Here is a 25,718-nt window from a genome sequence, read left to right on the forward strand (position 1 = left end):
TCGGGACGATTAAGGTGATGGCGGGGTCACGCTCATACTCATGATCCACACTCCGAACTCTGTATTTTCTCACAGAGTTCCCGACTGCAGTTTCGTGACAAGCTGGGTTTAAGGTATAGATTCAGCCTTATTTGTGTTCAGTCTTATTTAGTAATTATGAATGGTCCCAGAAAACACAAAAAGCTCAGTACACGCCACTTTTGTGAGACGTTTGTGCTACCTATCTGCTTTGATTTTCTATCAGCGGTTTCTCCAACCAATTCTTCAACATTATCAATAGGTGTCTTCAACACTATCAATGCAGAACGTTGCCTCAAGAGGTGACAGCCAAGGGAAAATGTAGTTGGCGAAGGCCACTCAACTGCGCTCTTATTTCTGGAAGCTCTATCCTTCTTTTTCTCAGTAACTTTAGCTTACATGTCATAGATCCTCTAAGATCAATTCTTAGGTCTTAGGGTCCTATCGATTTAGTTATTTATTTCCAGAAATAAGAGCGCGACTGAGCCCCCACCCCCTCCCCCACTCAACTACACTTCACCAATAGCCAGTTAGCGCGAGGTTGGGCCCATTTGACGAGTAAAGAAGATTTTGTGCATGTCACTTCTGTGGGTTTTCTCCTAGAGTACATGCGACGACGGGACGACAGCGCAACAGTCATCAGCGCACTTCATTGTTGCCTGACAATGTTTCTCTCCTTTCTGATGTGATATTCTCACAGGGGTCTGAAACGTTCTGCGAATGATGCCGGTAGCCATTTTTTTTATTTGGCAATTGACTATGAGATACCCTCTCGTCAGGATCTTCCATCCTTCCGGTATGTTTTAAATTGATAATGGCGCTTAAACCAATTGATTCAAGCGTTCTCGTGTCTTGGAGCTCCTGTACACCTCTTTCTACTTTTCTTATTAGGGTACCAATGAGGTTTTTAGATGGGACCTGTGTTAGCCTAACGTTTCGGCTTTTTCGCCGTCTCCTCTTCGACCCACTGGTGGTACACTGGATAGTGACAAGTGCTTGCTTCCAGCGCCACATATCCAGTGAAACTCTGTACGCCTGTAGAGGTGTAGATCAGTCTAATAAAGGTCCCATCTAAAATCCTCGAAGACACACTATTAGAAAGCGACCGTCATTTACTTCGATCATTGATTCTTGAACCTTATATGCACTTTACTTTCGATGTATTTTCCAAAGGTGCGATAGGGAGGGGCCGAACCTTTCTCAGGTGAAGTGGCTCTAGTTCATGGAGTCCAGCTCGACTGATAAGGATGCCTTCGCCAACCGTCCAGAAGTGAAGCGGGTTCCTTTGCCAATTGTCCTAAAGTAAAAGGGTTCGGAGCACAAGCTCCGATTATCGCTTGTATGGTGCACATCAGTTCCATGTTTACATTCGGATGGCACAATGCTGTTTGTGACTATTCTACTTTCCTTACAGCTCCGATGAAATGAGCACTACCATTAAGCGGTGTGTTATGAAAGCAGACTTAGATATAGTCGGTTCAAAACGACATGAAGCATGCTGTAGGCTGCGCTCAAAGCGGCGCGGTGGAGAAGAGGGACCATCGCGAACTGCAGCGAAGAATGCTAGCAAGGGCACTCCCTCGATCCTAAGCACTACGCTCTCCCGCACCGTTTCAAGCGCATTCGCTTACGGAATTGCATCGTGCTTCATTTTGACTCTACTATAACTCTGTTTCGGTCGTTGAGACCACCCAACAATTTGAAACGTCGGCTAATTCGAAATCGCTCGTAAGATATAATCTGTACAATACCGGGCTGTGTTAGTTGTCCCCCAGGTAGGTCAGTAGACTGCTTCAGATTCTGTGTAACCTACCTGATTTCTTGCACGAGTTGTTCCGGTGAGTAGGCTGGTGAAACAGAGCGACCAGTGTATTCGAATCAGAGAGCACATGAACGGAAAAATAGCTTACGGGAATGGGCACCTTCAGGTGCTCATAGAACACAAAAACACGACGACGCCAATCTTGAAGTCAGGATTCAGATCTTGGGGTACGAGTCTAAAACGTTGGCTCGAAAATCGCTGGAGGCACTCAGGATCCAAGCCAAAAACTCTGCAATGAATCGCAAGTTCGAATGTCTCTTGATAACGGAGAGCGTGCACCATATTATTTATTTACCACACCACACCATTGCTGTTCTGATTTGAATGAGACATTCGAATCATTCGATATCGTGATCGGGCGTCTCCGATCCAATGTGAGCAGTCGCTCTGTCAGCGGTTGAAAGAGTAGGCTTAGAGTTTGTCTGTTTAGATATGGAGATACTTGGTTTAGTGTTAGTTTAGTTTAATTGAATTGACCATTTCAGGTTCTGAAGAAGGCAATTTTGGCGGAAATTTAAGCAATAATATTATTTGACAAGCTCGTTTACAGCTTATCGAAAATCATTATTGCTTTGCAGTATAACAACTGTCACTGAAGCTCTTTTAGCCACAACAATGATAAGTGGCAGGATGAGCTGCAATTTGTACTCCGTAATTGTGTCGTTGGAAAATCCCGCCGCATGGTTGAACACTCTTCTTGCGAGTTGTTGACTGCATGTTGTTGTGATTACTTTGTGCGTGCTCGGTGGCACGCATCGCGTAGGTACTAACATCATTCCTCTCTACATGAGAACCATTCTGATCATCTATTGTCCCTGATTATTTGATTGATTCCTCAAATTCCTCAATTCTTCGAAACCTGATGTAACTGCGTAAGAGGGTGCGCTCGAAGCAACGGTAGAGCCAACGGAGCCAAGGTTGCGATCGAGGTGGATCCATTGCCAGCCCCACTCGACTGCAGAATCAGCGGTAGTCCCACCTAAATCGCAACCGTTTGCTCCATCGTGCGGCTTCGGGTACAGCCGCCTACGCAACTGTAACACTAGGACTGCTTGAGATGAGTGCTGAGCCTCATTTCGAAATAATCCATATTTGTGTCGCATTTTCTTTGTTTGTTTGTTCTCTATATGTGGTAAAGATCCTGCTTTCGAATATGAATAAAGTTCTATTTTGACATCTTTGTATTCATTTTGCCCTAGCGTTCGTGAATTCGATTTTCCAACACCAAAAACTAAACTGTAATCGTTTCAAAACGAAATGAAGCGCAATTGCGGGAGTGATTGCGCTCGAAGTGGGGCGGTGTTGGTGTCGGGGCGGGACCATCGCGAACTGCAGCGATGGATGGTGCAAGTGAAGGTCCTCCCTGAATCCTACGTCCCACTGCGCCGCTTCGAGCTCAGTCGCTTACGTACTTCTTTATACAATTGTTTGTGGATAGGATTGCGTAGTCTAAGGAAGTCTTTTGGTTTTGGCGTTTCTTTTCATCCCAGTCCTACGGCGCCCACAACGCTAATCATGCACAGTTGAAAATGGAGAAAACTATCCTCATAATCATAATTCTCTTCAAACTAGGATTGTAGACGCGCCGAAACAGCAAAACAAACGATCTGATTGATAGAAAAGAAAATTCTAGGACTATTTTCTCATATTCATGGAGTATTGGACGAAAAACGAACAAGAAGAGAACAGCTAGGAAGAGTTCGCTGCGCTCGGGGTGGATGCGTGCGTGCACCTCTTCACCGAGGACGCGATGCGTCTCCGCGGTACAACACGTTTTACATCGACTTGATTCCTCGAACAGCACTCAGCTGGAAAAAGAACAGTCCAGTTGATTTTCCTCGTTAAATCCCGCTACCCTTTTCATTCAATTCTATTGCCAATTCTATGACCGTTGCATTATTCTTGTCAGTTATTTTTCGCTGATCTTGTTTTTTTTTTTTGAATTTGTTGGTAAAACGACCGCCAGCCAAGCCACAGAAAGAACAGAAGGACACCTTTTTACTAAAGCAATGGACGTCGTCAACTCTCGCGCAGCACCCAATTCTCAACCTCACAACAGATTTCTTCAGCAAAGAGACAGCGCGAATAGTATCTTTTTTTCATGTTCAAGGAACAGTCAAAGCAGCGTATCACGAAATCGAAATCGATGTAGTGTGAAGACTTGAGGGAATACATACAGTTTGATGTTTAGATTACAGGTATGAGAGTGGCATTCACAATTTCCCCTATACGTCCTTAAAAACGGCTGGTAACGGCGTTTGTTCCTAAGAAGTATGTTAGAACGCACCCCCGTTCACATGATACGCTCAGGAGTCTATTCATTGGTTTTTTGGTAAGGCTGGTGGGAAGAACTTATTGATCTTGGAACGCTCGCTCCTGGATACGGTGGTGTACAAGGATGACGCGTTCCAACTTACCTCGTAGGAACGAACGCGTCAATCTTTACGACGATTACGGCAAATTGAGCAGCGCTACGGTCATATTTGTAATCTACACCCCGAACTCCATGCTTTCCGTCAGGTTTCCACACTGCGTCAAAATCGTGGCGCGTTGTATCTAAGGAAAAAACATGCTTGAAAAAACCTATCTAAACATAGGAACATAACTCCTGTGGCAAGTAAAAGATCTGGCAAACATATTCTGATTTGCAGTGTTATTTGTGCTTGGCCGCAACAAAAACAAGCGTTCAGTCATCCGCTTCACTGCGTGACTACACTCTAGCCGGAGGACTTTGACCCAGAACCCCAGCGTTGCGCCACATGCGCGGCCTTATCTGCCCTTCCCTTTCTTGACCACGAGAAACGTGACTACCTCGGTTACAAAAGAAAGTTTGTCGGTTTGCACATTCGTTTCATGTTCGTTTCTGTTTTCTAGTGTCTGTTTTAATTTGTCGATTTTCGTCAGTGCAAACTTCGATGCGAACTTCACGTCGATTTTTTGTAAAACGCTGGAGATCTCCTACCGACCCATTCCACACGCTGTAGAATCGATTCAACGACATTCTTCTAGCACTACGAGATGTTTCCTTGTTTATGTTTTCCTACGAATGACTGATGATCTCGAGGTTGTTTTCGACTGCGAGCGAATGCAGCGGAGAGGCGCCAGACGGGACGAGTTCTCCTCAGTGTTTTATCATCTCTTCCAACAGAAGTGTACTTTGTACACTCTTTATGGGTGGTAATGCGTTCGCTCATTGCTACGATTCGGATTTTCCCATGGGAATACGTAACTTCACTTAGGCTAGGTGGAATTGTTCTGCATATTTTTATTTTGAGCTCTCTCCCCGGGTTGTTTTGTTTGTTCTCTTCTCAGTTCAACGTTGAACTAGTGCTGTTGGCACTTGGAACATATAAATCGCAGAAGTAATCGAGCATGGGGGAAAGTTAGGGAGTGGGCCCTCAACACTGCTCTTAGTTCTGGAAGCCCAACTTCCTTTTTTCTCTTGGTAACTTTAGGTTACAAGCCATAGATCCTCTAAGACTAATGCTTAGGTTCTAGGGGGCCTAAGATCTAAGCATTAGTCTAAGAGGATCTATGACATATAAGCCAAATTTACTAGGAGAAACAAATAAGAGTTAGAGCGTCGAGAAATAAGGGCACCGCTGAGTCCCTAACTAAACCTCCCTAACTACACCTTACTCCAACCATTCTCTGACGTTGCTATTAAAACACTGCAATAGTAAGTGTGGATGAGGCACTGGACGAGTTGCACCAATGAAACTCATGTAATATCCTAAAACCGCGGATCGCTTAATAGAAGGTTTAGAAATCTCTTCTGAATAGGATTAGATGGTGATTGTGGTTATATTGTGTGCGTTTCAATTTCTATTTGTTGTATTTATATTTGCATATCAAGTCTACTTAATCTTAGCATTGTGTGAGGATTTTTTCATAGGGAATTTCTTATTGTTTGTATATAATGGTCGTTTATTTCATCCTTATGTCTTGAATCCTATTAGGGCTCACTTGGAAGGCGTGTTCACAATTCAACTCCTGATCTCACTGAAAGGAATGTAAGATTATGATCACTTTAGGATGTGTAGATTTCTTAGTAGAAGCCAATATTTAAAGGCATCACCCCACGAATCTGAGGTGGTGCAGATTTCAGGTGGAGTATTCGTATACAGGATGGGAGACTTCGGAGAGGGTGGTGATTCCGTCCATTTCTTCGTAATTGCCGTAAAAAACGGCCCGGAAGATGCGGTTTCATTCGTTTTGGCGCACCATTTTGTACAAGAGGTTCGATTGGAGCGCGCCAGTGTTGTGCGGCGCCGCATCTTCCGGGCCGTTTTTTACGGCAATTAGCAAGAAATGGACGAAATCACCTCCCTCTCCGTAGTCTCCCATCCCGTATACGAATACTCTACCTGAAATCTGCACCACCTCAGATTCGTGGGGTGATGCCTTTAAAAGAGCTTGGGTATTGGGAGAGGAGCACACCCGCCCTTATTTCTGGAAATAAATAATTAGTCCTTATTTCTCTACATTGATCAACTACATTTCTCCAAGAGCTCTACTGTGGAGCAGACGAAACGGCGAGAGAAGAATCACTTATTGCTGTTGCATCAAACGTATAATTTCACGCTCTTCCACGAATGCTCGTGTCTTGTTTCATCAGTGTGTACTATTTCCCACACAATTTCTAGGACACCGCGAATATGCTTCGACTTAGCAGCTCCCTCCAATCTGTTCGTGCGCTGGCCACAGCTGCGGCGGCGGCTCCTGCCGCATCGAAACGTCCTGCTCGAGTAGGTCCGAACATTGTCCTTGTGGATGCGGTTAGGTAAGACGATTTGCTGGATTATGGAGGTTCACGCACTAAGTTCTATTCTTTAGGACCCCTTTTGTTATGTCTGGAACTGTTTTCAAGGATTTATGGGCGGTTGATTTGCAGCGAGAAGCTTTGAAAGGTAGCAAACATTTCAACAGTTTCTATCACATCAGTTGTTTGTCGTTCCTTACGCGACCTAAAACGTTGATTCTTTTGACGAGGCGTGTTCTAATTTTCTCGTAGTGTTGTTGATGGATTACGTGACTTAATACGCATAAACAAACTTTTATTCTCATAATTCTTTATTGTGGGAAACGCAATCCACAAATCAATTGCTTATTCGTAGGCGGTCATTTCTCTTTCTCTCCAAGTGACAGTCCTTGGGCACTTCGTTTCGGGGGTCGCGAAACTTAAGTCGCTCCCTACCTACAACTAATGTACGTTTAGTTTGTGGTCCGTTTCAGTGTATTGTAAAAAATAATTGGATCGTTTGCTAATTTATGGATTTAGAGGACTAGAGGAAGAGAATAAGGTGTGATTTTTGCAAAGAAAACGTATAGATTACTAATTCTTCCTAAGTAATATTTTGAAAGATATTCACGTAATTGCAAGCGATAATGATCGTAGCAAAACGCACATTCCGATGGCATTTGAACTGAAATGGATGTGCTGAACTTGTACGTGTAATTCTTTCTTGAGGACAGAACTCAATTCTAGCTTTTGCTCAGTGTAACTGAAAACCAAGAGCTTAGCAGCAATATCAAGGCAAACTGTATTTTTGTAGCAATACAATAATTGCACGCGTTAGATCGTTTGCATCGGAGTTTGCACCCCTAAGGTTCAACCTGCACTGTTGAAGGCAGCGTATCACAAAACTGACGATATTGGGGTCACTGTGGGCAAATATGCAGTTCAGGGTAAAGATTACAAGTATGAGCGTGGTCCAGTTCAATTCTTACTAATTGTACCGAAAAACGGCTTCGGAACCACCTTAATTCCTACGAGGTACATTAGGAGGCGCCATTCTTTTACACGATCCGGCCCTCTCAGCAGTCTCTCATTGATTTTACTCGAATTGGCTGCTGAGAAGATCCCGTTAATTATCGCTCGCTCGTGGCCGTGCACAGTAATGGTAATTCTAACCTACTTCGTGGGAACTAAGGCGTTTTCTTTTCAGAGACCACAGCATTGTTAGTTTCATGATGCGCTGCCTTTAAGCTCATTTTGAATGTTGCAGCACTCCGAAAACATCGTACTTTTTTGTGAATCGCCTCTTTTCCTTTGGTTTTGTAGAAATAACGAATAAGAGCACTACAGTCTTTTACTTAAAAACATCGAAATAAGTTCACATAGGAAAATATAGGAATCAGAACCGGTGATATCTTGAGTAATGGAGCTCATTCTGCATTTAAGTAAATGTGTATCTCAGTTCTATTCGCCCCTATTAGTCGTTTAGATCAACAATTACCTTGAGATTCTTTCTACCTTCACAGTACATTGGAACGGACTATTAGCCAAACCTAAGTGCTTTCCTTAATGTGGGGAGCTACGATGTTCTTTTTATGATGTCACGAACTACAGAGAACACTTTGCTAGGGAGCCAAAACGGCGGCGGGGTACGGATAAGCAATAGTATTGATCAACTGGTCCCATGCCGAAATCTAAGCAAAATTATGCTTTAAGGTCATAGTTAAATTTCATCTATGGTTTTTTCCAGCTCTCATTGCTCGCACACAGATACCGTACAAGGACATTGATCATGTAATTTGCGGTACTGTGATTCAAGAATGTAAAACGAGCAATGTGGCTAGAGAAGCTGCTCTGCAGGCTGGCTTCCCCGACAAGGTTTGTCATTACATGCTTCTTTGTATAATTTTTCTTCGTTCATGACAGAAGTTATCTCCCTCATACTTTACTTAGTTTAATTAAAATGTTGACTAATCTTCTTACCTACTTGAATCTTGAGGTGTTTGCAAAATTTTGTAATACATTGCCGAAAGCTCCACACATGAGAAAATGGTCCCAATTTCCACCACTTCTAAACCACATAACTACCTTTTTTCTGGTGTTTGCTTATCCTTTTTGATGTTGCGCCCTCCAAAAAAGCAGAATCTTCCAATCTGCTTTTCCTCTCGCTTTTGCCAGCTATGGAATTTGGCAATGAAACATGAAAGTGAAGTTTTCATTTTCGGATTTTCCACGGAAGTAGGTAGAGTTCGGGTAATTTTCAAGTAGGACAGTGAAAACGCCAAGCATCACGTATAAATTCAAAAATCACAGTCCTCACGAGCGTCACACATATCAATTTAGCAAGTGGAACTCTTTGCACCTACGGAATTCTCGAAAGGAAATCACGTAAAGTAGGTAAATGGTTGTTACGCGCTCCTCTCTGGTATTCTTCAAAACCATGTTCCGAACCCTATCTACTACTGGAGAGAACCCAATTGATGAGTTCTCTAGAGTCGCACCTCAATTTCACTCCTTTAAATTTACTCCCCTTCTGTAATTGAGATTTTTTTTTAAATATCGAATAACGTCAATGTTCATACATTTTCCGTAGTCCTTACACGTGAACACTGAAAATGAACTGCAGACCAATAAATCTAGTCCATTGACTCTTTTGCTGTTTAGAATATTATTTAATGTAGACAATTAGCTTTTTTTCTCTACTGCTCAGGTGAATTAGTAAAATCTAGATCTTGTCTTTTTAGATTCCTTGCCACACAGTCACACTTGCGTGTATATCCGCTAATGTTGCAATGACGACAGGTATGGGTATGTTAGCAACAGGAAATGCGAATGCTGTCATTGCCGGTGGCGTTGAACTCCTTTCAGACGTGCCCATCAGATATAACAGAAAGGTTTTTTCATAGGTTTTTCTTTCCGTTTCATTCTGTTTACGCTATTTGATTCTAGGCTAGGAAAGCAATGTTGGGCATCCAGAAGGCAAAGGCTGTCGGCGACAAGCTGAAGATTGGTATGTATTAGACATTCTCCATTATGCAGGAAGGTGTAGAGCTGTTCTGAGTTACTTACTATTTTGTTCATTATAGGAGGGGACATCGTGTTGAACATGTTCTCCCCTGAGCTACCCGCAGTGGCAGAGTTCTCCACCGGAGAGACAATGGGACACAGTGGTGATCGACTTGCCGCAGCCTTCAATGTTTCTAGAAAGTAGGTTTAGTATTGGAAAATATGGAGATGTCTGGTTATTTGTATGAATGTCAACTTCCAAAGCATAATCATAATAATCTACTCGCTTTATGCGCGACAAGTGCAAGTTTTTGCACAGGAAACATCTTTAGCTGTTCAATGTCATTTATTCTTAATTATAGCAAGCATTTCTATAGATCTGTGGATGAGTGTAATTGCCTTTCAAAAAGAAATCACATAAACTGCTCCTGGTCCCTCTCATGATGTTCAGAAGTTCATTCGAGAGCTGAAGTGTGGTTACTTTGGAGTTTGCTTTGTCTGGAATTCAAAATGATCTTCAGTGAAGAACCTAATTTTGACCCGTCACAACTCATTTTTTAAAGTAAAACTGTAGTCCAGTACATCCCTTTTTTCTTGTTATTACGTGAACTACTGCTAGTTTCTAGGGAACAAGACGACTTTGCCTTGCGTTCTCATTCCCTTGCGAAAGCTGCTGCAGAAGCTGGCAAACTCAAAGATATCATTCCAGTGTTCTTGGATGGAAAGAAGCCGCAGACGATTAAGGTTATAACACTTCTCATAGTTATTCACATAAATCTAAAGCACATTACGCCAACGACACTGTTAAAGCTGCTTTTGAACACATCCTCCCTATCCGTAAACTTTGCGCATTTTTAAGAAGTACTATTGCGCAACAAACCCTTGTGCATCGGTTATTATTAGCATAAAATTTACATTTTGCATTTAGGCAGATAACGGTATTCGCGTATCAACTCCCGAGAAGATGGCATCTTTGAAACCCGCGTTTATAAAACCTCATGGAACTGTTACAGCTGGTATATCAGCGTTTCAATTTCTTCCAAAATTTTCTCTTGATTTCTTCTTCCTGATATCACGTTTCAAAATCCTCTCTGCACGACAAAATGACCTTTTATTTATCATCGAACCTAATCTTCATATCCTAATCTTTTCAGCCAACGCTTCCTACCTTACCGACGGTGCTTCCGCTTGTCTTATTATGACTGAAGACTTCGCTCTTGCTAATGGTTACAAGCCTATTGCTTACCTCCGAGAATACCAATATGTCGCACAGGACCCTAAAGATCAGCTGCTTCTTTCACCAGCATACGTCATTCCTAAGTTATTACAGAAGGTAACTATCCACTGTCTCTTACCGTTTCCAAATCATGTTTCTTTTGCGATTATTTATTTTAAGAATTATAGGCTGGTCTTGGACTAAATGACATCAGCGTATTTGAAATCCATGAAGCATTTGCTGGGCAAGTGCTAGCTAATCTGAATGCAATGGATTCAGACTACTTCTGCAAAGTATTTTGTTACCCTTGTTACTCTTGTTCAAAGCTGTTTTGGACGCTACGGTTACTCAGGAACTTATTAAATGATTATTTGCAGGAACATATGGGTCGCTCCGGTAAATTTGGTCGGATACCAATGGACAAGATCAACAAATGGGGTGGATCCCTTTCTATTGGACATCCATTTGGAGCAACTGGAGTTAGATTAACGGCACATGCTGCTGGCAGACTGAAGGTAGCTTACCACTTCTTTCGTTATCGTCTCTTTATAGGTTCTAAGGATTTACTTTGTCGCGTGCTCCATGCATTTAATACTTGAACAACTTTCCATCTGAATACAAACTAAAATTCCATTTTTAGGAGGAAAAAGGGCAGTATGCAGTAATCGCTGCTTGCGCTGCAGGTGGACATGGAGTTGGAATGCTTGTTGAGGCATACGGCAAATAACTTGTTCATTTTCACCGTCTTGCTATTCTTGCGATCGTATACTTCAAGAAATGCAAGAGTAGAAATGTCCTGTACATTCTATTTATTATGCTGTGAATTTTTTTTTCGAGTCGTTTTAATATTGTCTGCCATGTCTTCACCCAATTCCGAAATTTTCCTCGTGTAATTTATGTATTAATTGCAGAATGGGTTTATTCCTGACGAGTTACAAAGTATGGACAAGATCTTTCTACTAAAGATAAAATTTTCTGTAGATTTTCTTGGGCTTCTTTTTGCACCACATTGCCTGTTTGCATTACACAATGAATTGTAGATGCTATGTGAATGAGTAGTTCTTTACTGTTCCGTATTTCTGATACCTTGTTGAGGTCTTTTTTAGCGAAAGTATTTGAAATAGCGATTTATGAACAAACGCATTAATTATAATAAGACATGTCTCTAAAGTTCGTCGAAATGATTCGTGAAGATGTAGTCATGTAGCAGTGATCGTAATATCGAACTCATGCTATGATCGGGTTAAAGCGGCATAAAGCTCGATGCAGTTGCGTAGCCGGCTGCGCTCGAAGCGGAGTGGTGGAACGTAACAGCTACGATCGAAGGAGGACCCTTGTTTGTACCACTCATTGCTACACACTCATTAACCTCGATCCTAACCGCTAGCTCCACGGCGCCGCTTCGAGTGCAGCCGCGTCAGCGACTACGCCGAGCTTCATGTCGTTTTGATCCCACTATATATCTGAAAGTGGGAAAGTACACAGCATCGAAGGTGGTTAGTAGCTAAGAGCAGGTAGTCGTGAACGTAGGGCATCCAGATGCCCCTGGCCTTCTATCCTGCTAACTTTGCTACCCATAGGATAGGAAAATTTCTCTAGGTGAGGGCATATTTTTCTTTTTTGTGTGCACTAGCATCCCTTCTAATTTAACGATGTGATGATATTGAGAAATGTGGGAAACGAGTGAACTGTGTTCTAAACAGGTAGGTAGCTTTGTCTTTTGCCGAACGGAGTTCTTTTTGGAAAGTATATTTGGTGAACGAACATATAGTCAGGTCAAAACAACATGAAGCGCGGTGCGTTTTTGTACGCACTCGATACGGCGCGGTGGAGGCAGCAGTTGGGACCCTCACAAACTGCACCGATGGGTGGTGCTAGCAAAGGGTCCAACATGCTCCTAGCCGCTACGTTCCACCGAAGCGTCTCGAGAGAAGCCGCGTACGCAGTTGCGGACGTGCTTTATGTCGTTTTGGTCCTACTAAGCACAAGAAGTCCTGCCAGGGCAACTCATAGAACGTCGATGCAGGCTGCAGTTGCAGCGTACCAGTGCGAATCATCGCGCTAGAGCGAATCAAATCAGTTCCCTAGCGTATCGCAGTTCTTCAATGGTTTTGACCACCAGAACTGTCATATCTGCCATCTTTCGCCGATCCCGATACTTCTCCAACACATCCGTGAGGATACCCTCGAACGAAGGTCCGTCTTCCCACGTTGAGCTCAATGTAAGGGCAATCTTTGCTTCAGAACTCAACAACAAAGTTAATGACGTTTCAGGGGTGGGTGCAAAAAGCGCAGAAGTGTGGTGGTCATTTGTTTCTCCATGTCTCGGACGGATTATCTCCTAAAACAACCCAAGTCGTCATTCCTAAAGACCTTTGTCGATCAGGTTCGTCGTCCTGATTTGTATTATCATAGATTTTTGGACGAGTCTGCAGAGTCAAACCTTCCATTCTTAACAACTTTAGATACCCACTCTGCTTTTTTTCAACGATAGTGGGGATTCTGTTTCTAAGAACTGGAATATGAGAAGTTTGGCGTTGCTGATCAGGAATCATCCCTTTTAAATCTCGACAGCATTTTTAGAAAATCACCGTCGGCGTTCTTTGCGTGTCTTATTGTTTAAGATCTCATAGGATTCTGTCATAATGATTTTGGCGAGCTGATTATGGTTACATCAGTATTGCGTCGTTGATAACTTTCTGGTGCGCCGGCTTCAACAATGATGTTAACTTGGGTCTGCTAGCTTTCGGAAACCATTTGTTCGAATTTGGGACCAGTAGAATTCACAAATACTAATACGAATATATACTTACTTCTAAACTTCCTATTTCTGTAGCAACTCGATTGTTTGGCAGGTATTGACAACACATCCGATAAAGTCCTGAATCACGCACTCTCCATATGAATGATGTTAGAACTGTTTTCACATTGACTATTCTTTCTTTTCGAACTCCTTACGTTCCAGTCTTCAATCTAATCGTCAGCTTGCCGGTTGAATCCCTAAATGTTCGCTGTTCGCAAGGAGGATCTTGGCTTCATGTCTTTGAAGGTCTCTTAAGTTAGTTACCCTGCATGGTAACTTGTATGTACTTTGTAAATACAGTGGATTCGCTTGAATCATTAATAGTTCCTTGGGCCAAGCGGCTCCTACGGTGTTTCAAAGCAGACAGGGTACCATCCTGCATTTCCAAGAGGGAACTTAGTGTGACAATCCACTGGTTTGAATGTTTAAATGTTGGGAACTACAGACGATAAAACTGCGTAAGCGCGCTAGTTAGAGGAGAGTAAAATGAAATAAAAATAAAAGGATAAAGTGCACGGCACCGAACACTTCAATAACAGCAAAACAAACGAATATGACTACGCATTACACTTCAATTCAGACCTGGTTCAGGTTCATGAACTCGAGTGCAGTCTCAAAATGACTTGCGAGGTGAAACCACGTGTAAACTCACTATTTCTATCCTACCCGACAAATCTGGTACCAATTTATCGACCTCAGAATGATGAAAGGTGGCGCCAGGGCTCGGACTTTCGGATTTCGAACTGTTACTGTGGAGAGTACTGATCATTCTCAGAGTTCTTTTTTTGCCAACTGAGAGAAAAATATTGATCCAAGTAACAGTATTAGAATGAGTACTACCCTTTTCTGACTTCACAGTGCTAGTTTAGAATGACTTGAATATGTTACACCTTTGCGAAGTCAAGGCACTGCATCAACTTTTTTATCATCGACTTGTGTGCTAATATGATTGACCTTATACAAAGCATACGTTAATTGCTCCGTCCCAATCTGTATTTTAAGTGCATGTTGGTAGCGCGGTTCGTATCTCTGGCGTTTGGCAACCTAGTTTAGGATCACAGCAGGAAAGAGAGGTGCTTGCCAATACGTGTGAGCTATTTGCAAGTGATGCAGATGTAAGTTTCGTTTAAGGTGTTGTTGATGTACTTAGATGTAGTTATCTTCCCTGAGACATATATTTCCAGCCGAGGTATTCGGATTTGTCTCCTGATCAACTTCGAAAGAAGATCCATCTTCGGACGCGTTCTCCTTCGTTTTCTGCTTTGCTTCGGTTACGCTCGAAGCTGCTTTTCGTAACCCATGACTACTTCATGGTTAGTTTTTTCCATACCCATTTCTTCTTTTTTTTTTGAAACTAGGACTCAAAATTGTCCTCGAAATGCGTGTTTTCAGACTCATGGATACGTGCATATTGATACTCCCGTGTTTACCACAAACGATTGTGAAGGTGCAGGAGAAACGTTTACTATCAGTGATGTACGATCCTTTATTATACGATCCACCCACTGAACCTAGTGAAATCCACAAAAACTCTTCAACTCCGTTGATTCCAAGTTTACTATTCTCGCCGCCTTTTCTTCACAGCTATAAAGCACAGAATTTTGTGTACTTCAGTATGAATAGTGTAAATGTATTTGTATCACTTTAACAGTGTGATTTTAGTCATCTTCAAAGGAGGATTTCTTCGCGAGGGAGAACACATTTCTATCTGTGAGTAGCCAACTACATCTGGAAGCTATGGTGAGGTTCGTTGCATTTTGTTCGTAAGTATTTCACATGTCTTATTATATCTTAGTGTTGATTTTGATCTTCTGTCGAAAGTCTCCGACTTTGTAATGTCGGTGAAGCGAGTACAACTCTATATTTTTGTACTTGAGACTTATCGTATATTTACTAACGTTTTATTCAAGAAAAGACCCCCTTAACTATGTCACTCTCCCAAAAAAACGATGTGTACTTCCAACCTAAGATCTTTTAACCTATAATCCATTCAGTTTTTTCTTCATGTGAGTTTAACATAAAAGTTTAAAAGAAATGAAAGAATAGAAAGTTTAAAGGAAATGGTGGTTGGAACCGTATTGATGTTTCTGCGGAAGATTTCTTTTAAAATGTTATTAAACGTATAAAGAAGTAGCTGTAGTACAAACAACTGCTTCCGCCTTTGAGCGTTGCTATTAATTAGATGTGGGATACACGTGATTAATGGATCTGTTTAGACAGTTCTGGAGAAATATTTTGAAAGAGCAGGAGTGGCTGCGAAGGCAGTAAAGAAGAGGCCTTGGTTCTGAAGTGTGTGAAAGTATAAGTAAAACTCTTCGACATCTGTCTGGTAGGATAGAAATATCTAAAGGAAGTATTCATCTAATTCTAATCGCAGTCTTTGGAAAAGTTATGTCCCAAAAATTCTGCGTAATTAACTTTATTTTGTGGGGAACGCTATAGCAATTTACCCTCAGAATACTAGTGGACCTTACTTCTTTCTGAGTGATGAGTAAATTTTCGAACTCTGTATGTACCAATGTATGTGAATAGCAAGTAGTGTAAGTTAATAATTACACTATTGGGTATCCTCAGGTTTTTTCTTTCCAAAGACTTTTTTTGTAGAGTAAATTATTTCAAGTTAATTCTCTCTATCCGCTTTCTTAAATAAAAACACTGACCAGATCGGCTGACCCCCGGAAGTCATTGTATAGGGCAACACGCGGTACAAAACCTCAACGATTGCGAATTGCAGTAAAACTCGTTGACGCATCCTAAGTGGATTGATACGCCAAAGACTTAATCCTTTTATCTGCTTTCCTTTTTTGGTGTCGTAATTTCGATGTATCATGCAAACTTTCGACGAAGCTTTTCCTCTTTGTCAGATGAAGTTGACGCTGATGAAGTTTGGCATCTCACAACAGATCAAGTAAACAGTCAGCTGCTATCATGAAACAAATGAGCAGTGAGTCTCAACAATGTTATCAAAATAATCATAACCATTTTTAGTGGTATTTCTCACGTCTATTCATTGAGCACTGGATGCAGAGCTGATAAACAACAAAGCAGGAACCACCTGTCAGAATTCAGGATGTTGGAGGCTGAAATCGCATTTTGCAACGTAAGTGTAGTAGTTTTGTTACTTTCATATCTCCTACATCTGCGTATTTTTAGAACCTGAATGAGTTGATGGTTGTTCCTGAAGATTTCTTACGACACTGCATTCGTAATCTGCTCAATACTCCAGATATGGTGGAAGATTTCGAGTCTTTGGGTGCATTTTCGTCAATGGTAATCTTTTCTTTTACGCTAACGTTAAAATGTGACAGCAAATTTGGTGTCCTAAAACATATGATTTAATACGAGGTTGTTTTCTCTGAAATCACAGTTCTTTCTAATCCATTTTCTCTCCTCTATGAACTTCTCTTTGCAGGAGAAATTTTTGGTTATTTAGGAGTTTTGTATTTTAATGTTAACCTCCAAACACTAGTTTTTTTTTTTCAAATCCTAACCTCCCATTTAAATACTCTTGCCTTTCCAATATAGGCATTTATACATTGTTGCAGTACCCATTTGTGAATTTTACGAAGTTTCTCAAAACCACAGGAATCTATCATGTCCCTCTTCAGAACAGTTTTAGGCTTCTCTGCTACTTTGTCTTTTGTGTTCTCTCGTAAATGCGCTACACCTTTTAGACATTGTAAAAAAAAAACCTATAAAAATGTACTTTTCAGTAATTTGGAACGTGTATATTATTTCTTATCATGACATGTTATTAATGTGATGTTGCTTTTGAGACAGTTTTGAGTTTTGAGTTTTTCGTAACTTATAATTTCTGTGTGCTTTTTGAAGACTCATCTCTCCGTTTTGCAAGCTATTGTGGACAGTCCGGCATTCCCTCGACTCACGTACGCTGAAGCGTTGAGGCTGCTTTCGGACAAAAAACAGAAGTTGACAGGAAAGGGATTAAGCAAGATCAATGAAGCTTTCCTGGTAACTTTTTATGTTATTCAGCGACGCTCAAAGTGCTAATGTCTCCTTATTAACATTTCCAGGTAAAATACCACAACTCACCTGTGTTTGTTACCCATTTCCCTTCGGATCAGAAACCATTCTACATGCTACGTTCGTCAAATGGAGAAATGGTTAGTAATCCTCTAATTTCATCCAAATTGCTTGAAAGTCTTAAGAAAGGCGCTTAGACTGAATCTTTTGATCTTCTTTGCCCTGGTGTTTGTGAACTCGCCGGAGGATCTATCCGTGAACCATCCGCTGAAACATTACGGAGGAAGAACTCATCCGCAGAGTGGTAATTATCTTTGAGCAATTTCTGAACCTTCAAACAGATGTCTCAGGATTATGCTAATCAGGTATGCGGAGATTCGAGAACGAGGAAAGCCCATATCAGGAGGTTTTGGTTTGGGATTCGAAAGGCTTCTTCAGTTCTTATTAGGAATACAGAATATAAAAGACACTATTGCCTTCCCCAGATGGTTCAAGCACTGCCAGTGTTGAATTGAGAGCCAGATTAACTGGTTGAAGCAACAAGTTTAAATCAGATTTGTGTAGGAGCTTGTTTTCAGTTCATCTTTTCTGTTTTGTTGTGTTATGAAGATTTCTACTTAGCATACAGAGACTTTTTGTTTGTCCCATCTCTTGTTATGGTGTTCTTCGTATTTAATAAACTGTACGCTTATTTGTCCTAGTTCTGTCTGCTGATTTTTGGGTCACCACCACTTTAATTTCATTTGGAACATTATAAATCTTTTTTTATTGTGACAGTATCGCGGCTGAATACCCTCCTTCAGATTAATGGTGAAGTTCAAAAGCCGTTATATTCTAGTAGAAATTGAGAGTGTTTCCGAGAGTAAGCTCTCCTTAACTCCAACCACTCTCTTCGCATGCATCGCGGAGAAGGTCGGAGAATTTCACGGAGATTTTGGATTTGCATTCGTCAAGAGTGGATTAGCGGTGTGTTCCTCTTTTTATACATCTTTTTTTTTGAACCGATTTCCTCATTAGTTGAATGACATGGCCTACTGAACTTTAACATGTGGTTCAAATGTGATGAGAAATGGAATGAGACGGACAGTAACTTTGACTAGAGATAGAAGGATAGGAGATGCATTCTTCCCGAGTAAAACTGTTCAGAAATAAAGAAATCTTGACGATGGCCCTATTAAATAAAGTGCAGTAATGGAACGACTGTAACTCCAAGTATAGTAGGGTCAAAACGGCACGGAGCACGGCGCAGTTGCTGAAGCGGCTGCTCTCGAAGCGGTAGGATTAAGCGTAGCGGCTAGGGTCGAGTGAGGACGCATCCTAGCGCTGTAGCTCGCTATGGTCCCACCTCGAACCCATCCCTAATCTCCACCGCGTTGTCGTTTTGACCCGACTATAAAAACCATGACTTTGTAGCGGATATACTTTAAGAGAACTAACATGGAAAGTTGAAAAGGAAGTAACTGTGTTTCACACGTTGTGTTTTGTAAAAATCCCCCTGAATTAGAATATGCGTGCACTGCACGAGTAGGAGAAAATTATTTTTCATGTACATGAAATGGAAGCGGGACATATATAACGATGATGAGAGTGTGAATCAACCTTGAGTGCATATAATAAGGGTAACTGAGGAAAAGGAAAGGATCATATGTTCGACATTACATGGATGAATGAACACAAAAAAGAAAGCAGAAGGCCTAGTCGGGCTGAGGAAGTCTCAAACCATCGACCGTGCAGTAGCAGCCGAATCTCTTGACTGCGCTGCATGCTGCGCTACTAATATAGCTGCTATTCATATCAGAGTCACTATCTTTTATTTCTCGTAAGCCCCTGCGCAGGGCCGCTGTTAAAATTCGCTTGTACTTTACTGGAGGCTTCTGGACAGCTTCTGTACTGTTTACGTTCAGGTCAAAGTGGTTGACGGAGACGTTGCACTTATCCGAGTTGAGTCATCAAGCGAGAAATTTGTCACTACCGTCTTGCCTTTTATTACCACTGTAGCTGGATTTGAAGTCACGATGCGTTCTCTTTTCATTGGTTTGTAGAGACTATATTTTTTCATTGAACACTATGCAACAAGTTGTTAATAGGTCGAAGCATCCGAGCTTGTGAAAAGTTTCTTATTCGATATAGAAGAAATGAACTTCATAGCCTTCTTAGACACGCAGAAACTGGCAGTAAGTTTAACTTTCGATTTTCTTCAGATAATCGCTACATTCAGCTGTTTCAGTTGAGAAAAAAACGATTTTGAAAGCTCTGAACTCTGTGTCTGGAAAGCTCAGCGAGTAGGAGCTGTTCTTTACCCGTGGTCTCCACGAACCCATCTTCTACCCTATTGCTTTTCTGTTTTTTTTTTATCATATATCCAATTCAGTGAACCCTGAACTGAACAGTTTACTGGCTTTCTAACTCTACTTTTAGTATATTAGTGAGATAAAATGTATCGAAATTCGGATAGGACCAGGACCGCCAGAACAGTGATGTTGTGTTCAGTTTTGTGATTGATTCAGGTTTGATACTTCAATGTTGAAGCCTTTGACATCTGAAAAGTCTTGTTTCGTTAATATCGAGATTATAAAACAATTTCTCATATTACGCCGTTCAAAATTCATCCACGTAGCCTTTCAAGTGTGATTGGTTTTTCACCACTATTTCTTGTTATTCTTGGATTGTTGTTGTTCTAAATGTGATTGTAAATACGTGTATTTTTTAATGTAGATATTAAGACGCTTTATTAGGATAAAAGTCTATCAAGTGCTATTGTAGTAATCTCACCTTCACTCCTTTCCTCTATCTTGAACACAAGAACTAGGCTCTATAGGCTGTTTCTCTAATTTCTTACCTGCATTCCGATTATTGCGTGACCTGCTTCACCTTTTTTCTACGACTAGTGTAAACATCTTACACAAGATTTATTGACCATTAAAAAAAAACATTTGGCTACAAATAGGTTTCGATGGGTTTTTGCAAATTTGAAACTTTATTCAGAGAAATTGGTACAATGCATTTTATTCAAAGTATACTCCATCGATGCAGGCAGCATACGGGTTCCACCTTGAAAAAATCTTTTCGTCTTCGTCTTTTGGGAGACCCAAGAATCTATCCAATTTTTAGCTTCTGCATAAGAAGTCAAGTACTGTTCAGCCAGACCTTGAGTCATCGACCAGAACAAGTGATAGTCGGAAGAAGCAATATCTGGCGAACCCGGTGGGTGGGATAGGACATCTCATTGAAGCGACTCCAAAGTTTCCTTGACGATTTTTGAAGCATTTGTCCAAACGTTGTCGTGCTAAAAGATCACATTGTCATGTCTTTTGGCATATTTGGGAAGCTTGAGCTTTACTGATCGACGCAACTGCATAAATTGTTGTTGGCGGCGTTCCCCAGCGATGGTTTCGTTAGGTTGGAGTAGCTCATGGCAGGTCACTCCGAACTCATCCCACCAGATGCCCAGCATTAGTTTCTGGCCCTTTCTTCTTCTTGGATATTCGGTTAGTCCGTTGAAGTTGATTCATGGCCAAGCTTGCCCTACGATTTTCTGCGCTTTGTGTTGACGAGTGAATCCACCTCACCTCCCTCGTCATGATTCGATGCAAAAGCCCTTCCGATTCTGCGTTTGGAGCAGTTGTTTGCAAATGGAAAAAGCGGCGTTCGACGTCTCTTTGCTTGAGTTCACACGGAACCCAACTTCCGAGTTTTCACCACGTCTATAACCTTGAGACGGGCTAAAATGACTTGCTGGGTTACTCCTAAGGTTTCAGCGAGCTCCTCTTGAATTTGGCATGAATCTTGCTAGAGTAACACCTCCAACTCAGCAAACTTTAGTGGTATCTTATCATTCTTTGTCGCTGGTGTGAAAATCCCCACTTTTGAAACGCAGGAACCAGTACTCGAGGCTTTTTATCGATGGACCATGTTCCACATGTACTTCACACAGCAAGCGACATCAATCAGCTGCACTTTTCCTCAAATTAAAACAAAAAGAAAACACCGCTTCCTGCAAATTGCAAGCAAAATTACAAATGATTTTTAGAGAAAAATGATGACCCTTTAACATGACTTAACATGAATATAATATAATATGAATACATGAATATCTTTTGTAAGTTCCTCAAGATTTGCTTGTAACCCCAAGAAGTGGTGCACTTCTTGGATCTCCTTCGAGGAAACCAAGGTTAATGTGGGAGGAAAACTGCTAATATCACTGTCGTACCTTTAGACGTGAATAGAATATGCTTATTCGTCGTCATAACTGTTTGCTGTATTGAGCAAGCCAATCAGATATGAATTTGAGTAAGAATCTGGTTCCAAAGAAACTTCTTTGAAATCTAGGTTTGGATTGAGAATATGTCAAGACACACTAATTTCTAGGGCTACAGTTAGTGTTGCAACAACGAGCAGAGTTCGTAATTCCAGACGAGTCAGACAACCTGACTCGTGGTACGATTTCGTAAACTGCTGTGCTCAAGGTGAGACCATCACAAACTACAGTTGGACTGCAGGCTGAGTGAGAGAATGAGAATGGGAATGGTACAATATATGAGCGCTACTGCGAGAATGACTGCTCGTGTATCATCATGACATCATCGTTTTGACTCGACTGTAATTTCTCATTCAGGATAATGTGTTGAAAAACAGCATTCTCTTACAACAGAGTATAAACGTGAAAATTGCAATGTACAACGGTGGCTGGCGTAGACATGCATCGTATTTTAATTCTGAAATGGGTTTTCAGTTTTTTTTTTTACCTTAAGCGGATGAAATAATTCTAGTCCTATTGATAATATTAAGCTATACAATGGCGATAACGTGATTCTTCTTAATTTTCTGACGTATCTGCTGCTTCAGAGACACTATACGTATGCAGTTGCGGCAAAACTGCGATCATATTTGGGAAGTCGATGGTGACTGTTTGACAGATTGTCTAAAGAAAAGCGGCGAAGTTGAATCGGATGAGTCATGGGGAAAAAGTAAGTCACAGTACCGGTCTAGTTAAAACCCCAGAAAACAGTTAAATGTTCTTCATTTCTGCACATATTGTGCAGTAGCAACTTATTCTCATTGTAACTTGTCTAATCCCTAGAGAATACTAAGAGAACGTTACAACGACTGAATGTCTGGTGGGAATTATTTGCATAACTGTTCGATGCTACGTCTTAATACGGTCCACCGGTATCTAAGCAGAATCTGACAAGAAGTGGAGCGTCCACTGGAAGAAGTCACGGCGGATTATCTTCTCTTGACCCTGATTAATCAGAGAAACTTGGAAGTCGACTCACTAAATGCATTTTAATCGAAATTAGGAAATCACCTTTCTAGCCGGACAAAAATTTTCGTTCAGAAGGAGCAAATTAGTGCTTTGGCAACCTATTTGTTTATTTATTACGTAAATTCTGTTTATTATTTATCTACTCCCTGAAAGTCCGATTTTTTTTGTGGAAGAAATCATTTGTTTGACCAGAATTACGGTACCTGGCGGTCACAGCTCTATCACGTCTCATCATTGTATTGAACGTATTGGAGCAGTCTGCAACGTTCGTTCAGTGGTCACAGAGAAGAACCGGTCAAATTGCTACCATTCCAAGAGTTAGATTTCGCCACAGTCGTCTATGTACGCCATGTGCGATCACAATTCAAAGTTTATTCCGGGTCACATCAAAACACTGTGTAATATGTGGCTCCTTCACAACTTGTCATCGATTTGTTCCTTTATCAGCATGTTTGTGGCCTCAGACAAATCTGCTCTCTGCTTCTATTTTTCTGTGTCTGTTCCTTTCCTGTTCCTTTTTTCTGCATGTCACATTTGGATTTTCTTTGGAGTTTCATGGTCACAAAGCATATATATGCAAATATATATATATATATATATATATATATATATATAGTATGCATGTATATAGTATGTATATACTGTATATATACTACTATATATACTATAGTATACCTGGCTATAATCGGTGCAGTTGGTGGGTCTTAAGGTTTAAGGAAAGAACAGGTGGGCTCTATGATGCGATAGAAGTGATTCCGGGTACTTCTGCAAACTGATTAATAATTTGAATTAGGCCTGCTTTTGGTAATGTATTTTCTCAACATTTCTTGGTATTTATGGTCGGAACGAGGGATACCACTGAAGCAAAGAGGCGGAGAGGGGTGTTCGCCTCAAGCAGAGAGGTAGAGTGTATTGTGGCAAACACGCCGCGTCCATTAGGCATAAGTGTTATAAAGTCAAGTTAAAGCTATAGTATAGCAGAGCCAAAACGACATGAAGCACATACGCAATTGCGTACGCGGCTTCTCTTGAGGCGGTGCGTTGGAGCGTAGGAGCGTAGTGGAGCCTTTGTTGGCACCACCCACCGCTGCAGTTTGCGACGGTCCCACCTCGGTTCCAACTGCTGCCTCCACCGCGCCGTTCCGAACGCGTACACAAACGCACCGCAACTCCACTCGTGATTCATGTCGTTTTGACCCGACTATACCTCACTTAGGTAACGTAACCAACGCAGTTAGGCAATTATCTAATTGCGTAGCGGTTGCATTCGAAGTAGTGTGGTGGGACAGTCGCTAGCTTTGCAGCCCGAGCGTCTGACAGAGGTTCAACCGCGAGCGCATACGCTTACGCAATTGGCCCTCTATTCAGATGGCAGAGACTCACCTGTAGCTGCTCCATAGCGACTGAAATGTTCAGAAAGGCGACAATCTGGAGACGTGCTCCTTGAACGTAGTTCTTGTTAGCACATATAGATGCTTCTGAGCGGTTCGTGTTGATGCATTGAATCAGCTGTCTCGTCCGTGCCCCAATTGTCCATCGATCTGATCGAGAGGGGCCAGTAAAGCTTCCTTTTGCCCCGGTTGCACGCAAACGTTGCTCAAGGGCTTTTTTGTTTCGAGAACAACTCGAAGATCATAGTATTTTCTTTAAAGGACTTCGTAAAGAAGCTTGCATTTGATATCGCGCAGTATCGAGTCACTCACGGCACTGATCCAACGATTGTCATTGGGGCGCATTACATATCTGGCCCATCGAAATCACGTGATCGACACTGAGGTATTGAATCTACGGATGGTATCTTGGGTATCAGCCAAATAAGGTAAGAAGTTGAGGAAGAGCTTTCCTACCACAACTCATCACTACAGATCGCGATAGTCCCACCTCGATCCCAACCGCTAGCGCCTCCGTGACGCTTCGAGCGCAGCCACTTACGCAACTGCACTGAGTCGTTCTGACCAAACTATATCTTCTTAGAAATTTTTGGTATCAAAATGATATTTGCTGTTCAGCAACAAAAGATAATTGCAGCCTCACTCATAGTGATCTCTGGTCAGCATGAATTCGAATTCCTCTTCGAGTTCTCAACATATTGTGCTCAAAAAAGGAAGGCCAAGCTAAAGTTTGCGCAAATCTGTTCAACCGGGTGAGCGCCACTGAATACATTTGACGACAGGTTTGCTATATTGTCGCATCGATACATCAAAAGCAGACACAACTAAATCCCTGAAACATTTGTTCAAACAATTTTATGCATGTGTTTTTAATCTTCTGAAGCTCAATGCAGACATGAGTATTTTGTTTGTGATGCTCGTTGTCTCTTCTTTCTCATTTTTTCTCGAGAGTTCAACGAAGAGTAATCAGGGTAACGAGTCGAATAGGGATTCTCTTCGATAACTAGTACGGTCTAGAGCTATAGTAGGATCAATGACACGAAGCGAGGTGCAGTTGCGTAAGCGGCTGCGCTCAAAGGGATGCGGTGGAGCGTAGCGGTTAGGATCGAGAATGGACTCTTGCTAGCACCATCCATATCTATAATATATCACACGATAAACGATAGTAAATACTTTGCTTGGTGTTTAGATTAAACATGTAAATCAAATAAAACAAAGTCCAACTTCGAATGAAATTAACAGTGACCAGCTTTATAACCGCAGAAGGAAGTCAGAGCTTGGTTGGTTCTTTGTACCTTCCAAAGTATTTGTTCCTGGGACTCGTTTTGTTTGGAAGCAAAGATGTTACTGACCATCACAAAATTTACGCAGCCTACTCAATGACAGCATCACGAAATTGACCCATTGTGGAAGCCTGATGGAAAACATAGAGTTCAGAATGTGGATTATAAAACGCCGTTTCCAACGCTGTTTT

The 25,718-nt window shown here is 41.5% G+C and overlaps 2 protein-coding genes across 5 annotated transcripts; both read left to right on the plus strand.

Moving 5' to 3' along the window:
- Positions 1 to 5,968: 5,968 nt before the first annotated feature.
- RB195_010842 (uncharacterized protein) lies at positions 5,969 to 11,527 on the plus strand (the record flags this gene model as incomplete). 2 transcript variants are annotated; one of them, XM_064192011.1, is made up of 14 exons in its annotated part: positions 5,969 to 5,990; positions 6,350 to 6,411; positions 6,487 to 6,623; positions 6,677 to 6,750; positions 8,329 to 8,456; positions 9,323 to 9,472; positions 9,528 to 9,588; positions 9,665 to 9,785; positions 10,211 to 10,328; positions 10,513 to 10,600; positions 10,739 to 10,917; positions 10,989 to 11,093; positions 11,178 to 11,315; positions 11,441 to 11,527. In XM_064192011.1, the coding sequence occupies 14 exons, from the start codon at positions 5,969 to 5,971 to the stop codon at positions 11,525 to 11,527; spliced, it is 1,470 nt and encodes a 489-aa protein (XP_064049594.1). The 2 variants fall into 2 exon arrangements, with proteins under 2 accessions (XP_064049594.1, XP_013308613.1); XM_013453159.2 differs by lacking the exons at positions 5,969 to 5,990; positions 6,350 to 6,411 and having other exon boundaries at positions 6,499 to 6,623.
- Positions 11,528 to 12,905: 1,378 nt separating this feature from the next.
- On the plus strand, positions 12,906 to 19,873 carry RB195_010843 (uncharacterized protein; the record flags this gene model as incomplete). Of its 3 annotated transcripts, XM_064192012.1 has the most annotated exons (16): positions 12,906 to 13,022; positions 13,075 to 13,186; positions 14,606 to 14,718; positions 14,788 to 14,916; positions 14,996 to 15,079; positions 15,266 to 15,348; positions 16,592 to 16,703; positions 16,757 to 16,873; positions 17,435 to 17,575; positions 17,638 to 17,727; positions 17,785 to 17,891; positions 17,953 to 17,999; positions 18,426 to 18,553; positions 19,492 to 19,621; positions 19,675 to 19,761; positions 19,815 to 19,873. In XM_064192012.1, the coding sequence occupies 16 exons, from the start codon at positions 12,906 to 12,908 to the stop codon at positions 19,871 to 19,873; spliced, it is 1,656 nt and encodes a 551-aa protein (XP_064049595.1). The 3 variants fall into 3 exon arrangements, with proteins under 3 accessions (XP_064049595.1, XP_013308612.1, XP_013308611.2); XM_013453158.1 differs by lacking the exons at positions 18,426 to 18,553; positions 19,492 to 19,621; positions 19,675 to 19,761; positions 19,815 to 19,873 and having other exon boundaries at positions 17,953 to 18,097; XM_013453157.2 differs by lacking the exons at positions 12,906 to 13,022; positions 13,075 to 13,186; positions 14,606 to 14,718; ... (7 more) ...; positions 17,785 to 17,891; positions 17,953 to 17,999 and adding an exon at positions 18,244 to 18,269 and having other exon boundaries at positions 18,391 to 18,553.
- Positions 19,874 to 25,718: the final 5,845 nt, after the last annotated feature.

This window comes from Necator americanus, chromosome III (genome assembly GCF_031761385.1).
Source record: "Necator americanus strain Aroian chromosome III, whole genome shotgun sequence".
Lineage (NCBI taxonomy): Eukaryota > Metazoa > Nematoda > Chromadorea > Rhabditida > Ancylostomatidae > Necator > Necator americanus.